Raw genomic sequence first — 16,337 nt, forward strand, 5'->3', positions numbered from 1 at the left:
TGGGTATTGTACAGGTTGTGTCGGGCAGGAATGAGGTAATGAGGTAGGACATAGGTATTCAAACATCTGTTACATATACTGTCACATATATTATACAAGTTCTATCCAACAACACACTTATTATCGTCTCTACTTCTGCTCTGACTGTTCCTCCTTTTTGCCGCCATTCTGCTCTTCTTCCATCACGCTCCTCCGACTCTCAAGAGTAAGATAGACGTTATTCCCAGCACTCTCCAAAGTTCTCGCCAGTCCGGAGCTGACGCCTTGCAGCATACCGACCAATCTAGCTCTCAGTCCTCCTATTCCACCCTCAATGCTGCCAACCCATTTCGTCTCGTCAGCGTCAAACAGCTTTCCTTCCACTCGGGCACCCAACAGCATCAACTTCTGTAGTCCAGCCTGAGTAGTAAGGTCGTATAGGCCAGGATTCGCCTTACGAGGAGGCGGAGGGAACAGACCGCTCTTGCCTGTCGGCGCCAGTATAGAGAACGCAGCACGTAGATGGTCCGGCGATACAGAAGGGAACGAAAGGGTAGCAATCGGTCCCACAAGCAGAGTAGAAAATCCGTGTTGTCCACGTTTAGACAGCACAGCTCTATAAGCGGAGTAGGACAGATCATGCGTTAATCGAGGATCTTCCTTATCCAGTATCGGTCCCTCTCCTCCAAAAGCAGCAGTGTCCGGACGGTAGAAATCCACCACTCTCATGGCTGTTTCGTATATAGACGTCTGGATGATCTGTAGCTTGATAGCGTCCGCAATCGCTGGCTCGGAACTACCCATTGCGGCATTCTTTTCGTCAACTTTACGCAATGCCTTGGTCAGTTCGCGACGGATGTTGGCCCATTCGGTGGATTGTAGGTTATTATGCTGGAAGTAGATGATCAATGGCATCGTTCGTAGGATCGAAGCGTATTGCCGGTGGAGTTGGGATTTGCGATATTCGGGGCGTCGGTGGGAGAGCGGTTGGAGGACTTCTGGTGACATCGAGGTTGCGGCGGCGGATGGTGCAACGGAGGCCATTGATCTTGACCTGGTGAAGGCGGATATGGATGCTGTGAGGGATTGTATCTCATGCTGGAGGAGGGTATGAGGTGTTCTCGTTCTCTGGGCTAGAGATTGAAGACTTATTCGTGGAGGCATTGTGGCTGGTAGAGGGCGTGCTGCAAGTAGGTAGCGGTTGTATTCTATACTGCGGTATATGATATATACCTCTGGTGCTTGAGATTGCACGTCAGAAGTCGCCGGCGCAGCTTGATGGGTTTGCTAAGTTCTTGCAACTCGACGAAGTTTGAAGTTAAACTTGCCAAATCCAGAAAATATTTCCGGAGTGGAATTACTATCCTCCGCTAGAACTTTATTAGTCATCAACGCTAGTTATAGTTGATTGGTCAGTATTTTAAACGGCGACACCGCAAGAGAGCGGCTAGGGCGCTTATTGATTTACTGAGTAGGCTTGCCATATCATCGATACCCCTAGAGTTGTTGCGAGAGACGGACAACTACATACATATATGGCCCAGTCTATTATCTGATAACTTCTTCTATAATATTGTGAACCAACTCGGAAATCCTAACTTCATATACATAACCTCTTCGACGACAAACCATTCCGCTTAAAGCGCTTTAATCTGCCTTAAAATGTCTTATGTGAGCTGGCAATGATACGGCACGAATTTTTATTCAGCACTAATCTCATCGATCAAGTATCTGAGCAAGCCTATGCTCAAGTTCTACTACGATGAGATCAAAAAACCTGGATCCATGAAGAGCACCGTCAACAACTTCTGGAACAACGCCCTCCTCCACTACTTCACACAGGAGAAGTTTTACGGGATCGAGCAAGACCAGTGCCAACTTGATGGAACCACCGACGGTTGCGCTGATTTTGCCATTCGACGTATCAATAACGGCGAGTCAAGGAAAGTTGTTCTAATGAAGAACGAGACACAAGCTTATCATTGGGGTGAGGCTGTTGAGCAGCTTACCCGATACCTAAAGCTGGTTCGTGCCGAACAGGGAAGCAGTCACGTTCTGTACGCTGCCATTACTATCGGGACTTACGCTCGCTTCTACTACCTCGAGCCTCAAGAGCAGACCTTAGCTGATTATCCAACCACGCGCACCGGAGACTTCTATGAGCTTAAACTCAACGAGGATGAGATCCACAATGTATTGAGCGAGTGGGTTGAGAAAACTAGTCACTAAGTTGGAGCTGGACAGGTGGAGGTGTTACAATGTGGGAAAGTAGGGACAGCTTCCGTTTACCTACCTACCCAGAGGTATCTTTCGAATGCGCGGGGTGTCGGCACGGAAATATAAGTGTCCCGAAACCTATAGTTTTTAAGGTCCAAGGTTCCAATTAGGCCCGTCCCTAAGGTAAGTAGCTACTTACGTAGTTGGCATCAACGTTGGCTCTATCCCCAAAGCTACACCATACACTATTTCAGATCCCTTCCGGTCGACATACACTGTTGACAGTATCCTTACTTCTTCCTTTTGATATTAAGGATCTTAGATCTCAAGGTGGCTTACCTTGTTGAATCTACGTACTACAGCTATGACCGGGACAATGAGCCCTGATATATTCAGCTGTGTTATTTGTGGCTACTCCATCTGGAGCGAGGAAAGGTCGTATTGGTTGGAAGAATTTCGTGCTGGTGCGTTGCAACTTCAACCATTTTATGCGTATCAAGGAGTTGAAGCTCATACTTAGTAGTCTACTCCAATGCAAAAGGCACATTCATCTCCAGTGTTGGCCGCTACTATAATCCACATAGAGGCTGGAGAGCCTCATCGGATAGTATGGTTCGCTGGGATGATGCGGGCGATGCCTCCCAGCATTCCGATGTGATTCCAGTTATTCGACAGGTCAATTAAAATGGCCTGCATGGTTTTGTTACGCACAACATGTGCTAGAAGATTTTGCAAAAGTTTTACGAGCCTGATGATGTCCCGCTTGAGCGGCTTCTTGAAATCTGCAGGCCTCTTCCCCAGTGTAGCGCAGGTGTTTGGTTGGGCCATGACTACAGCGGGCTGATAATATTGGATACTAAGAACCATTACCCATGGGAAGGCAGGGTGACAGGGAGGCGCAACATCCTCCTACCATGTGCCGAAGAGATCCCGTACGATATCGCGGAGATGTCCAGTCTATTTATGCTTTCCTCCAATCCTCCCAGAACACCCGAGGCGTCAAGATCTATACCAATGATAGGAACAAACAGAGACTGCTTTGCAACACTTCCTTGGGAGCTTATTGAAGCTATATGCGTCAACCTATCGGTGCCAGATATATTAAGCTTAGTGAGAGCTTCAAGGTCTTTCCACCCTATTCTCACCAGCCAAACGTTTTGGGCTACTAGGTTTGAACCTGGCAAAGACCGCGAATTAATTTTCGAGAAATGGAACTCCAAAGAGAACAGAGACTGGATTAAGTTGTATCAACTTACGAATCGTTCATCAAGTTCACCAGGACTGGAAAATCGGAGGCACATATGGGATTTAGTCCGGGAATTTGCTCCCTCTCTAGACTCGTCCCTGGATAAATCTCACGAGCGTCCTCTATCAAGTAATATCTATGACAAAAGCCATGAAGTAACTGCAGAGATTCTACCAGACCCTACTTTGAGTATTGGGGGGTTCTTTAATCAGGGCTGTTTGCTGTTTCACAAACAGCACACCGCTGTTCCTCCTAATCTTTCGGGTGTTGCCTTTTCAATCACAGCAAATTACATAACCGGCATACGCTTGATGTCCCGCAGCCAGGAGGATATTTGCTTAGGCTATATAATCAAAAACAAGGAGACGGCTCTTGAGGTGACAGCTATATCTGGATTTATTCTAGCAGTCGACTCTCGAGGAGTACGGGCTATCCGTGCCATTGACGGCAACGGAAATGAGTCAAGATGGTTTGGTAACCCAAAAGACACGCCAATCACAAAACGTTTGACGGGCTTTAAAGTTATCACTGCCTTGGAAATAGGTGTTGATGTAAGTGAAGTGATTTTTCTCCTTCCCACAACTATTGCTAACGTCTCATATTACAACAGGGATATAAGATAATCAGCATTGCAGCTGCTGAGTATCAACCAACAGTACAGGAGAAAACACTACGGCTTATGGCTTTATGGTATCCCGCTGTGCCCAGCCCAGAGTTAAACTTGAACGACCAATATTTCACCGGTGAGGATCCCCTGACCGGCTACCGACCCCTGGCTTGGATTCATTTTGGAGGTCCTCAGGGATGTTACCTCCGAAACATAAAAGCAGTCTGTGTTACTCGACAAGGGAACACATGCTGCATTGAGTTTGAGTATGACATAGACCTGCCGGTAGAGATACGCAAGCTGGGTCGCCGCAAGGTCATAGACTATTATAAAACTGCTCGATTCGAGATAGATGGTCGTGCTGGAGAATACATCACCGAGGTTGCTGTCAGCACTCTACACAAGAGCGAAGGAAATGTTTACCGATATCGGGGGTTGGAGACACTGAGCTCTTTCAAGGTTGGTAAGACACTCACTGTGGGGTGGACTAATCATGATTTATTGATGAGGTGTAGATTACCACAAACCACGGGAGGTTAGCACATTTCATATCTGAAGATGTGACAAGTAATCAATTGGCCATGGCACCACTATCGGTTGAGCCGGGCACTACAGTAACAGGCTTTTATGCGAGCCAGGTGCGTCTAGGCCTCCCTTGAAGGTGCAACTCGCGCTGACTGGTTAATAGCATCCACAGCATGGGTTTATTAGCCTGGGAGTCATATCTGAACTTGTTCCTATGCACAGCCACAAGTGAGAAACAGGGATCGGTGATCCTTAACCGTAGCAATTCTATGTCCAGCAGATAATCAATATCAGCTTGGTTACCTCTTACTTACATCCTCCCCTTTAAACAATATATAAGTACGATCACCTTAGTCATCCGATTACTCATCACTGAGTCATCTGAGGGGCTTTTATTTCTTTTTCTCGCTCTTGAAGCGGGAACAGACTAAATATTGAGGCAGAGAAGAGAAGAAGCTTGCATGCAGACTTATTTATAGGAGACCAACAGGGGATGAGCTGAGCTGAAGATGCATCGCCGGTCCCGCATCCTCCTCCTTCACTGAAATAAAACACCGGGCTTCAGAATAATCAGCAGATAACCAGATAAACACCACATCAACCATGGATACATCAAGAGCACAAGGTACAGAGCCTGAGAAGGTCTCGATCTCGCCGTTGCTCAAGCGTCTGGCGTATCCAGATGCCACTTGCATTAAGGCGTCTGCCGGTGAAATTGCTGCTGCCTTTGCACTCATCTTCGAGGACAGGCTGTCGGCGATTCAGACTGCGGCATTGCTCACACTTCTACACTCAACGGGGCTGGATAAGGACCCTGATGTCATTGCTCAATGTTCCCACCGGATGAGAGAAGCTGCCACACCAACGGAGAAAGGGCCGTTGCTTGAAGTGCTCGAGAAACGTGGGCGAAAAGAAGGATCGTACAATGGCGGGCTGGTATGCCATTGAGAGACTCTAATGACCAAGATTGACAGTGAACGGCATGCTAACAGTTTTATGTGTCGAATCAGTGTGACATCGTTGGAACTGGCGGCGACCACCACTCCACGTTCAACATTTCCACGACTTCCTCCATCGTCGCATCACCCTTCCTTATGACCGCTAAACATGGCAACAGGGCCCAGACATCATTCTCTGGGTCCGCAGATGTCCTCATGCACGTTGCTCCTACCGCACCAAAGATCGAAGCTGTCAACTCGGGGAACCTGGCCAAGGTTCTCGAACAAACTAATTATGCCTTCCTATTCGCTCCTGTCTTCCATCCTGGAATGATGTATGCCAATCCAGTCAGGAGAGGGCTGGGTCTGAGGACCATATTCAACCTTATGGGGCCCCTGGCCAACCCTGTCGACTGGGCAATTGAAGCTCGAGTCGTCGGTGTAGCGTACCAAGCTCTTGGACCTGTGTTCGCTGACGCTCTCCGCCTAAGTGGCGTGACCAAGGCAATGGTCGTGTGTGGTGAAGAAGATCTGGACGAGATAAGTTGTGCCGGCAAAACAAATGTCTGGAGAATCGTTGAATGTGATGCTTCCGAAGCTACTCCAGTCACGCCGACTCAAGCGTACGATGAGGAAGGAAACGAGCGTGTGCTGAAGCCAACCAAAATCGAAAAATTCTCAGTTGAGGCTGCGGACTTTGGCCTGCCTGCTCACCCGCTGTCAGAAGTTGGTGGTGGTAAAGGGCCACAGGAGAATGCAGTCAAGTTAATCAGCATCCTACGTAACGAGTTGCCTCGGGACGACCCTGTCTTGCACTTTGTGTTGATGAATGTTGCTGGACTCTTGGCTATATCTGGAATCTGTGAGGCTGACACCAGCAACATGGGCCCCGGAGATGACGGTAAGGTGGTCACCGAACGCGGGCCTGGTGGGCTCAGATGGAAGGAAGGCCTGAGACGTGCCCGCTGGGCCATCGAGAGTGGCGAGGCATATAAATCCTTCGAGCAATTTATCAAAGTGTCCAACACATTTTAGAGGATACCATTTTGATAGATATGGAAAGAGGCTGCCATTTTTTCTTTGAATTTGATCTTGCACTTATTGTTTTTTAGATCTGTCCTTCTTCCTAATAATTATGTCATTTGGTATATCTTTTTCATGCTCTTCTTTGCTGCAAAGAACATAAATAGAACAGTTCATTCTACTGCTCTAGTAGTCAAATCACAACGTCAGTCATGGGATGAAACGATAAGAAGAGAAATGAAGATATTAGAAGGCCTTGGATAGAAATAATCTAGCGTTTCTGCAGGAAAAGCTTTTGATCTCCGACGAAGACCCTGTCCACTTTTTCCAAGTTAAAGTAAAAAAACACAGCTAATGCCGGCCCTGACACCTATATCCCCGCGCGCCCAATTTGAAAGGAAGTCGTCATAGTAATCGCGGTAAAACGCAGTCTATCGAGCTTGGAATTGCACCATTCTAAAGAAGAAAAATGAGTTAGTTATTTGAAGCGCAAGTCTAGCAGCCGGATCAGATGACTCACCTCTTCGTTCTCTCTTTGTACAGTACTCGATGGCCACATTCCTTGCATCGGATTTGGTCATTTCGCTTCATCGATACACGGGAGCTGCAGTCTCCGCAAATATAGACAACGGATAGTACTTCATTGCCGGTGGCTGCGGCAGCTGTGCTTGCGGATGTTGGGCCCTGCTGGGAGAGCGAGGGGACTTGATAGGCTTCTCTGGACATGCTGTAGGGTATGAAGGTGCTTGCTTGTCCGCTTTTTGAGAGAAGATGGTGCGATTTCTTTCGTGTCTGCTTGTTGGTTTCTGTAGATGTTTTTGCATGGAGAGAAAAGGAAAAACTACATTTAATTACATAATCAATATATAATCACGTGATATACAAAATTCAATTAGGCAAGCAGACACAACGACGAGCAAAGAAGTTCAACATCTTTGATTTGTATAGGAGACTATAGAGATATATATGTCTATATCTTAACCACATATTACCTTGGGTAGCCTGCTTCCAACCTGCTAATATCAGCCAATACCAGGCTATTCCATACATTCGTCCTTGTTGCAAGAAAAATCACGGCAGATTTGTACCCAGCAATCTTGACTGGTACATCCACCGTCCCTACAATTCTCCCCACAGCAACTGTCCTCATGGGGTTGATGATCGCCATTACAGTTAGGTCTGAGACAATCATCACAATCTTCTGCAACGTAACCGCATGTACCACACAGTATTCCCCATCGGTGGCCATCTTCGCAATCCGGAATGCTGCGCTGGCCGTCAGCACTGCGAGGCCTCACCTCATGCCCGACCATTAGGTTCTTATTAGAGCTATCAGCCTCATTTGGAGCTTCGTGTGAATCGGCATCTCGTTCAGAATAGTCATCCGATGATGTACTAGAGCCTGGAGGCCAGGGAGCAAGCACACACTCACTCCTATCTGACTCTGCACTTCCATTGAATGCACTAACACACCACTCAAAGTTCCAAACACCTGGAACCAGGAAATATTGGTCACTGCAAGGCATCGTCTCCGTACCATTGGTCTTTTGGAACTCATTATCTGGCTCATTCACGTTACGGAACCAAAGCTGGTAGCCCGCTGCAATGGGAGAGCCAGTCCAACTAAGATGAGCTGAAGTGGCATCCTTGGCGATAATGCTCAAACCGGTAGGTATTGGTGGAGTGCCACGGCCGATAGTGACGCTTTTCACTACCTTGGGGAACCCTCCACCAGCATCATTCCATGAGACAATGGCAACTTGATAGTGATGCCCTGGAATAAGCCTGTCTACATGTGCTGGAGATTCCTTGAAGCCTGCACTAGTGATAAATGCGTGTACTTCATCTTTATCCCAATACAGGATTTCATACTCTGTGACATTAAAATCACCAGTAGGAGAATCCCATGAGATGTCGAATCCAGTAGCCGTAGCTCGGGTCACCACATTATCAGGGCCAGGAGGCGTCCTGGGAGTTGACTTCGCTGACTTGATGCTTGTCCACTTACTCTTTAGTGAATTCCCTGCGCTTGCACGAACTTGGACTTCATAGACCCAACCTTCTTGGGTCCATTGGGCATCCCATCGATTAGATGAGACTCTGCTAATCCGGAATTTGGTAATTCCAGAGATCCTAGACCTGATATCGTACCCAACTGCGCCATACACTAAGGCTTAGTTAATGAGATATCCAGGACCTGGAGCAGATATGAATGTTGACACGTACCTGCATCCCAGGAGGCAGTGACGCCCCCAGGGCTGGATGCTACTTTGAAATTCCCTGGACATGGCAAGGGTCGAGGTGGGATATCGCTAGGGATTGCCAGCGGGGAAGTACCAATCTTGAAGTCTTTAACGAGAGCAAGTGAGAATGCGCGTGCGATTTCGTACTCGCCCTTAGCATTCGGATGGAGGCCATCGTAACCTGCGGGGCAGCCACTGGGGCTGCAGCTGTAGTGCTCACAGATCTCAACGAGGTGAATAGGGGAGTCATCAGTACTCCATCGTCGAATAGCATGACGCAATAAGTCATTGTATTCTCGCGTGATACGAGGCAAGTCCTCGCGCCCAGTGATAGCCACGCGTTGAGGAACATCTGATATAGCAAATTTAAGGCTCGGATTGACTCTACGAGCATTATCGACTAACATTTTGATGCTGTCAAGGGTTCTCAGGGCATCACTATGGAGCCAACCCAAATCGTTGAAGCCCAGCATCAACAGCATTAAATCGGCCGGATGAGAAGTGAGAACGTCCTCAATCAAATATTTATCAGCGACCGCCGTGCGGCCCCAGACAGCGAAGTGGTGACTATCAAAATCCGACGAAACACCGAGAGCATAACCACCGTCTACCTTGACGCCCCGGATAGGTTTAGGAGAGCCATAAAGCGGCGGTGGTGAGGGTGGCCTGGGGCTATCAGGTTGAACGGTGCCAGTGTAAGGCCCAACAAAGGTTGTAGCAACTTTCTGGTCACGAAACCACTGCCAAATGCGATATCGCCAGGTCCAGTCGCCCTCATGGCCCTGGGATATGGAGTCACCCACTATCATGACCCTGAGGCTGGTGCTAGAGCCTGACATCGTGGAAGATCTTTCAGTATTTTCGCCGCCAACGGTGAGTTTGGTCTGTAGAGCACCTGGTCGAGGGTATCATAGCTGTGAGTGCTGGCCTTATCACTCGGCAGACTAGGGAGGTTGACGTTGACAAAACAAGAGGATTCAAAATCAGACCAGCATCTGAATGTAAAGATTTAGTTTGACTTGGTGGAAAAAGAGAAGACCCGACACTAGTGGGAGCGTACCACACATACTCCCGTACTATGTACGATAGAACTTCGGGACACTTACAAAACGTCAGGGGTTTAACCAATTATATACAATGTTAAATATCTTAGGCATTTAGTTTACTACGAGGCACAGGACATAGAGCAGGAATTAGTTATATCTGAATCTATCAAGACTTCCGCCCTTCAGCCAAAAAGGGTGTGCTATCGCCGGCTCCGAGATACCAACACGGCGCCAGTACTTCGAAGTTGTTAACGCCTCTCGATGCTCTGGTCTCGTCGTCTTCGAATGGAACGAGAATATATTAGTAGTAATTATGAGGTAAATGTAAGCTCCTGTTTTCTGCAAGACGAATGTCATGAACGATGGTGAAAATGTTCCTTGTATTTTGATACGTTCCAGCTTGTAAGAATATATTGTCACAGTACATGAAACATACTTTATCTAATTAACATGCATAGAATCGCCTAAGTCGAGTTAGTATGAATAATCATCTGGAAGAAGGGTTTAAGCACATACTATATAAAAGGCAGACAGGAGTTAAACACGAATAGTAGTGAGAGCCTGCAGACACGGCGGTGGATAGATTGAGCTATGTAGCCAGACTTTGTTTCCAAAACAACCAATCCTGTCAGCTAAGGTTGCCTGGATAGGCCTTGGTTGGGTTGAAAGTGTGATGATATTTATGATAGTTGACATGATGCCGACTGATGTAGCTAATACTACTCACGTGTCTTGTATACATCACTACATCAATGCGGTCACAAATCCTCAAATTATTAACTTCGGCAAATAAAATCTCGAGAAGATGACTTTCTCATCCAACACTATATGTTAAACCCAACGTCGGGAAAGGCTGGTTTCTCGAAGGGCAGATGTGTGAGAAAGCTGGCAGCGAAGAGAAGAAGAGTAAATTTGTCCCTATTAAGACTCGCGTCAGGTTATGGTCTGGTGATTCTTATGGGACGTTAGGCCTTTTTGTCCATTTTGGCCCAGCGGTTAATCTCTCATAAGTTTCCTCGGTATGGAAATGCCATCGTGTTGCTTGTTTAATATTGTCTCAATGAGATTTCTGACTGAGAAATAGCGGTGATAGGCCTACTTCTCAACGTATGGTGTGTCTTAATTATTCGGGGTACTGCAAGTCCTGGAATAGATGAGAGTATTTCCTCAGAACCGTGACAATAGCAAGCAGTTCCTTCTTGTAGGTGTGGTATTTCCGCTTCGTAGCCTGGGTTCTGGGCTTTTATCCCTCACATACTTGGGGAGAGTCCCAACCACGCATCCTCAGCCTTATCGGAGGTTTCGTATATATACATATGCTCATCAGGCATACAAGTATATAAGAGGTGCAGCGACTCACTATGGCTTCAGCCATTACTGTGTTTCTTTTGGTCGATTGGTATTATTGCTGCCCATATCCTTTACGCCAATTCTTATGATTGCTCTTTGAGCTACGACGGTGTTCCTCTTTGCGTAGCGTTGGATGGCACAATCGTAGAAGAGTTATGGAAGCCGTGTGGAGGAAAGTTAGTTGGCAGAATAGGCATCCTGGGTATCATGTCAGAGAGATTTTCCGTATATATACAAAGGTAAAAAGTGAAGAATTATTACGGAGTGAAGTTTCACATATAAAAAATAGTTAATACATAAATACGTCATAGAGTCACGTGTCTCACCAGGCTGGAAGGATCAAATATTATCCGTGATGCGACGACTTCAGCCCCTTTTTTATCATGAACATCGAGGATAACAACATAGAAGGTTGTATTCCTGATGTGCGGAAAGCTAGATCTACTTATGTACTTGGTATATAGATATCATACCATGAAAGATGAGCTGTAGAGTGCATCTCTTCTTAAAAATTTCTATTTTGTACGTTATATCCGTTCAGTTAGAGGGCCATCCAGCCTAGCCAAAGCATCATCAGCTTGACATCAACTTCAAGCTCTTTATCTTCACCTTGATCATGACTTTGAGAATAGGAAAATAGCACATGCAGTGCCATTATTTTGCCTGCCGTAGCTATGGATCGGGCTTGCTGCAACTTTAAGATACCCGGACAGCCCCTTCCTAGGCATTGGGCTATAGAAAACCCTGATATTCTTGTCCAGCCGGCAAAGCCTTGAATAATATGAAATATTCCAGGCCTGCTGCTGTTTTTGCATTGTATTCTATCGCCAGACACTCAAGAAAAGAGATACATATTCTATTTATAGGTCTTCACCATACTGCTCTTTTACGCTATCTCTTATAGTCGTCACTCCTTCCGGTGCTATTGCAGGTTTATTACACAATGAATTACGGACAAGCTGGACTACTTTATACTCCTCCCCCAAGGCATCAGAGTAGTATTCATTTCCGCCAAGGATATAATCAATCACCCTTCCCCCCAAGAAACTACTGGCATGGCCCGTCACGGGGAAGTTGGAACCGCCAGATTCCTCGCTACCGTAGGCATAATCATCCGCAGGTATTCATGCGGCCGGTTTTGTCTTACCCTTCGACCTCTACGAGACATCGCCATCATGGGCAGAATGGAAACTGGGAGCGCTGGAGACAAAACCCATACACGTCTGCACCAGGATTATTGCCTTCATCGTTCCACAACCACTCCTCCGATCGGTACAACATTTCGGCCCCCCAGAGAAGGGTTCCACGAGTGGTGCCAAATGACAGGCAGGAGAAGGCATTTAGCGAGATCATGAATGGAGCGTTTGATTTGAAACGATCACCCATGTGCCTGGGGAAGAGACTGGCAAACATTGATACCACACCAGCTTCAACTTGGCTGTTACAGCAACACGGCTCTTTTGGCGCCCGGAAACTGGGGAAGCGAGCTGCGTCTTCTCAAATCACACCTCCCGTTGAGACTTACAAGAAGGCCAACTCTTCCTCGTCTGGTGGAAGCAACCAAAGTGAAACAGTTTCAACTAGACTTGAATGCGACAGTAGAGCCCTGAATCCAGTCTCCGTGGAACTCACAAATCTCGCCCAGTTAATCCAACAGAATACAGAGCAGTCAACAGAGCTGAAGGAACTCCTATCCAGGTACTTGAGCCTCAAACAAGAGGAGTTGAGCAGCCGCCAAAGCACTGATCGTGGCTCTAACCGGACACCGGAACAATCCGAAGATAATGGAGGCATGTTAAGTCCTGGCCCACATGTTGCAAATGGAGGTGGTGAAAGCCCAGATCCCCCACATGGCAATAGGGATGCTTTCAAGGGACACATGATAGACTGTGTCGAGGTGACTTCAGAGTCAAGGACTAATTCTGATGTCGGAACTAACTCTACTAAGGCAACTTCAGTAGATGTAGAGATTTTTGGTAAGTCATAACCAGCATTTGGCCAAATATCTACCATTTCTTACCTGTACATGCCAGACCCTGCCTGTTTCCTCGAGTTATTTCCAGAGAAGCCCCTCATAAGGCCCATGAATACAGTTCAACACCGTCCCAGCTCCAAGAACTCCATATCTTCTGAGAGTTCGGAGGAGCGTAAAAACCGCTTTGAGCGTAGCCCTAAGTGCACAAACAACAAAACACGGGTATCCTCTTCGATGGAGGCTGAATGTCGCCGTAGAGCAGGGCTATGCCGAGGGGCACCATCACCAGGCAATAGCCCATCTGGAAAGCAAATCGAATTCGAGTTTGTAAGTATATCATGTTTAAGACTTCAAAAATATTTATCGATACTAACCGCCGACTCGTAGTTTCCAAGATCTCCATCTTCAGGAAGCCTAGCCGGCTCATCTACCAACGGAGATGGCCATCCACAGCCGGTGGTAAGTCCGATGTCTCGATACTCACCCAGACGCCCGTTATTAATCTCGAGCACCGGGTCTTCCCCCTTGATTGGAGATCGACATATCGACCCATGCATATCTTCCGAGTTCGTGTTGCCCTATTATGCCCGTTCTCAGTTAAGAGAACGTTCCTATCAATCCTGGGGCAGCAGTCCACAGTCCCCCTGATTTTTTGTGCAGTATCCGAAGGCGCTCTTAGGAGGCAACCCATTCAGGATGGAAACCGAACACGCCTTGCCCTTCTTTTTAGACCAGTTACCCATTTCTACTATTCTTATGCCACTGCTTATTATTTGCTGTGGAAGCACATTCCTTTTGAACTTGTAATTCGACGTTAGATATAGACCGGCAACGAAGAAAATTGTCTCTATTCTACTGTAGAATTGATTTTATATCCCCTGCGTCCACGCACCGCATCCACCTAACCATTGATTTCCCAGTTTACCCAAGCCTCAATGCAAAAATGTTATACATGGTATGGTATGCCACGCTTAAATAACAAATTCTAGATGCAATATTATATTCGTAAAACAGAGTCCATGAAACACCGACCTACCATCCACCGCCAGCCTTGCCAGCCAGCTCCGCAACACGAGCGGTGTCCATGCCTCCGGCCGGGCCCTTTTTCTTCCCTACATCGCTTTCCACTTTCCGGTAAGTAGTATAAACAAGATCCTCGAGGGGTACTTCCACCATATCGGACCAATACTTTAGCACGGAATGAATCTCATCTGACAAGGATACACTCCCCGGAACGGCAGATTGACCGCCATCATTCTGACCCTCATCATCCGAGGAATCCGAATAATACGCTTCATCGACACGGGCAAGCCAGGCCCGTTGATCTTGCGGCGTCGACTTTTGACCGTTTTGAGCCACGTTCTCCGACAGTGCTGAGTTAGCTTGTCTAGCGTCTTCAAGTCGAATCTGGCCTCCACCATTCGTACATCCGCCCGGACAAGCCATAACTTCAACATATGCAAACTCAGATGGAGGAGCAGGAGTTGCAGCCTTTCCATTTGCCAATGGTGACGGTCGTGTTCTTGCCCCGTTAGGGTTGGGCTGGATGACCCTTGAGCCTGGTAGTCTCGAGGTTCGAGCAGGCTTTAACTTGCGTACGAGATTCTGGATGTTTCTGAACCCGTAGTATCGCGCTGCTTTGATTATTGGATCGCCTGTTGCTGAAACGAGGGTATATTCGACTACGTCTGCGTTGCGGCCTCGTTGGGCTTGGATTATGCTGTTCGGGTGGCGGGATTGATAGGTTGTTAGGAGGTGGTGAAGGTATCCGTCGGATGGGCCGGCGGCGGACGATTGCGTAGAGCGGAAGGCATTGGCAGAAAGAAAGCGGGAGACCGTCTGGTCCGGGAACGGGGTTGAGTAGTGTGCTGGTAGTGGCTCGAGTGGAAGGGATGAAAGAGTGATGTTTCGGGAAGATGCGAGCATAAGCAACTCTTTGGATGTAATAACGCAGTCGACGTCTCTGATGGGCGAACCGGATTCTTCCATAGTATTTGATTCATTTCTCCAAGAAACATCCGTTAACTCCTGTCGACTTGCTTCGAGTTTCTTATCGAAACAAGGCATTATCGCAAGATGCCATATCTGTGATGGCGATATGTTGAGTTTCCTGCTTATAATAGTTTTGAGAAAGGTCCCCGTCAATGCCTGTGGTGACTTCAGACGTGATAGGTGAGGTAGGACATGTGGATGGGTTTTCTCCGCATAACAAATCCACCCAGGACAAGACGAGGTGAGAATAGGTCTGTTAGGGATGGGGAATTTTCCATGCCCGTCTCGAGACGACGTAGATGAGGCGGCGGCTAGTGATTCAGTAACTTCGGCCGTGCTGAGTTCCAACACTGCCTGGCGCATGATATTGGTGTCAACGACCCACGTAAACCCACTGCCATGTTGTCCGCCCGCTCTCAGTCCACTAGGCCCGCTGAGAAGCTGCTCGATCATATATCCTGCCTTCTTCTCTGATATACCGTACGTTGCAGCCAAGCTGGCCCGGACCTGCGGGCTCACACTGGCAACAAATATCTTTCCACATCCAGCTCCATCTGCGCTGCCGATCCGTATCTCGGGACTGGCATCAAGTGTATTTAATACCTCCGCATGCGACTGTAGCGAGACCAATACCGCTTCAGCAGACGTAACGCATCCCGAGCATGCCAAACAATCCGTGAGAGAAATCTGAGCTGGTGGGGGGTTCTCTTCTTCGAGCTTATCTTCCGTGGTCACTTCATACAGATTCTACAAGGAACATGACCTGGTCAGTCGAACACTCGAGAGAATACAAATCGGATAGCTTACCTCTTCCTTTTTTTTTGGCAACGTTTCAACAGGTTTAATGCATGCAACTCCCGGCGAGATGAAGTCGTTCAAATCATCCGCAGAAAGAATCGCGCTCATGTTGACTCATTGACAGGCCCGAATAACCGCCACTGCGTATAGCCTACTTCACCAGGCCGGTAACTATTAACGTGCAGAAGGACGTAGTATACGGCCGTTTTATGAGAAAAGAAAAGCTGTATAATATCTAATATGCGGGTTGGCGGCGTTTCTTATCTGATGGCGTTATCGGGAAGAAAAAATAGTTAAGCTTTGGCCAATAAGATGTGGAAAATAATAAGCGCGTTAGTAAGCGCAATTTTATACTGTGAGGCTCAGTTAGAAGACACCAACCGGCGGGGAGAAGATGC

The 16,337-nt window shown here is 47.4% G+C and overlaps 7 protein-coding genes across 7 annotated transcripts; 3 read left to right on the top strand and 4 right to left on the bottom strand.

The window, feature by feature from the left end:
- Positions 1 to 129: 129 nt before the first annotated feature.
- Positions 130 to 1,155, bottom strand: MCYG_06290 (conserved hypothetical protein; the record flags this gene model as incomplete). Its single annotated transcript, XM_002844280.1, has 1 exon — positions 130 to 1,155. One exon carries the CDS (start codon positions 1,141 to 1,143, stop codon positions 130 to 132), a length of 1,014 nt encoding a protein of 337 aa, XP_002844326.1.
- A 486-nt stretch (positions 1,156 to 1,641) lies between these two features.
- On the top strand, positions 1,642 to 4,806 carry MCYG_06291 (conserved hypothetical protein; the record flags this gene model as incomplete). The annotated part of the gene is made up of 9 exons (XM_002844281.1): positions 1,642 to 1,650; positions 1,708 to 2,183; positions 2,349 to 2,379; positions 2,519 to 2,660; positions 2,720 to 2,871; positions 2,920 to 3,993; positions 4,053 to 4,512; positions 4,565 to 4,584; positions 4,738 to 4,806. 9 exons carry the CDS (start codon positions 1,642 to 1,644, stop codon positions 4,804 to 4,806), a joined length of 2,433 nt encoding a protein of 810 aa, XP_002844327.1.
- A 371-nt stretch (positions 4,807 to 5,177) lies between these two features.
- On the top strand, positions 5,178 to 6,547 carry MCYG_06292 (anthranilate phosphoribosyltransferase; the record flags this gene model as incomplete). Its single annotated transcript, XM_002844282.1, has 2 exons — positions 5,178 to 5,510; positions 5,585 to 6,547. The coding sequence occupies 2 exons, from the start codon at positions 5,178 to 5,180 to the stop codon at positions 6,545 to 6,547; spliced, it is 1,296 nt and encodes a 431-aa protein (XP_002844328.1).
- Positions 6,548 to 6,943: 396 nt separating this feature from the next.
- MCYG_06293 (metallothionein-I gene transcription activator) lies at positions 6,944 to 7,282 on the bottom strand (the record flags this gene model as incomplete). Its single annotated transcript, XM_002844283.1, has 2 exons — positions 6,944 to 6,991; positions 7,056 to 7,282. The coding sequence occupies 2 exons, from the start codon at positions 7,259 to 7,261 to the stop codon at positions 6,967 to 6,969; spliced, it is 231 nt and encodes a 76-aa protein (XP_002844329.1).
- Positions 7,283 to 7,572: 290 nt separating this feature from the next.
- MCYG_06294 (fibronectin type III domain-containing protein) lies at positions 7,573 to 9,617 on the bottom strand (the record flags this gene model as incomplete). The annotated part of the gene is made up of 2 exons (XM_002844284.1): positions 7,573 to 8,702; positions 8,762 to 9,617. 2 exons carry the CDS (start codon positions 9,615 to 9,617, stop codon positions 7,573 to 7,575), a joined length of 1,986 nt encoding a protein of 661 aa, XP_002844330.1.
- Positions 9,618 to 12,117: 2,500 nt separating this feature from the next.
- On the top strand, positions 12,118 to 13,797 carry MCYG_06295 (uncharacterized protein; the record flags this gene model as incomplete). Its single annotated transcript, XM_002844285.1, has 3 exons — positions 12,118 to 13,150; positions 13,208 to 13,476; positions 13,537 to 13,797. 3 exons carry the CDS (start codon positions 12,118 to 12,120, stop codon positions 13,795 to 13,797), a joined length of 1,563 nt encoding a protein of 520 aa, XP_002844331.1.
- A 121-nt stretch (positions 13,798 to 13,918) lies between these two features.
- Positions 13,919 to 16,047, bottom strand: MCYG_06296 (nuclear prelamin A recognition factor-like protein; the record flags this gene model as incomplete). The annotated part of the gene is made up of 3 exons (XM_002844286.1): positions 13,919 to 13,949; positions 14,186 to 15,888; positions 15,949 to 16,047. The coding sequence occupies 3 exons, from the start codon at positions 16,045 to 16,047 to the stop codon at positions 13,919 to 13,921; spliced, it is 1,833 nt and encodes a 610-aa protein (XP_002844332.1).
- Positions 16,048 to 16,337: the final 290 nt, after the last annotated feature.

The sequence above is a fragment of the Microsporum canis genome, genomic scaffold (genome assembly GCF_000151145.1).
Source record: "Microsporum canis CBS 113480 supercont1.6 genomic scaffold, whole genome shotgun sequence".
NCBI lineage: Eukaryota > Fungi > Ascomycota > Eurotiomycetes > Onygenales > Arthrodermataceae > Microsporum > Microsporum canis.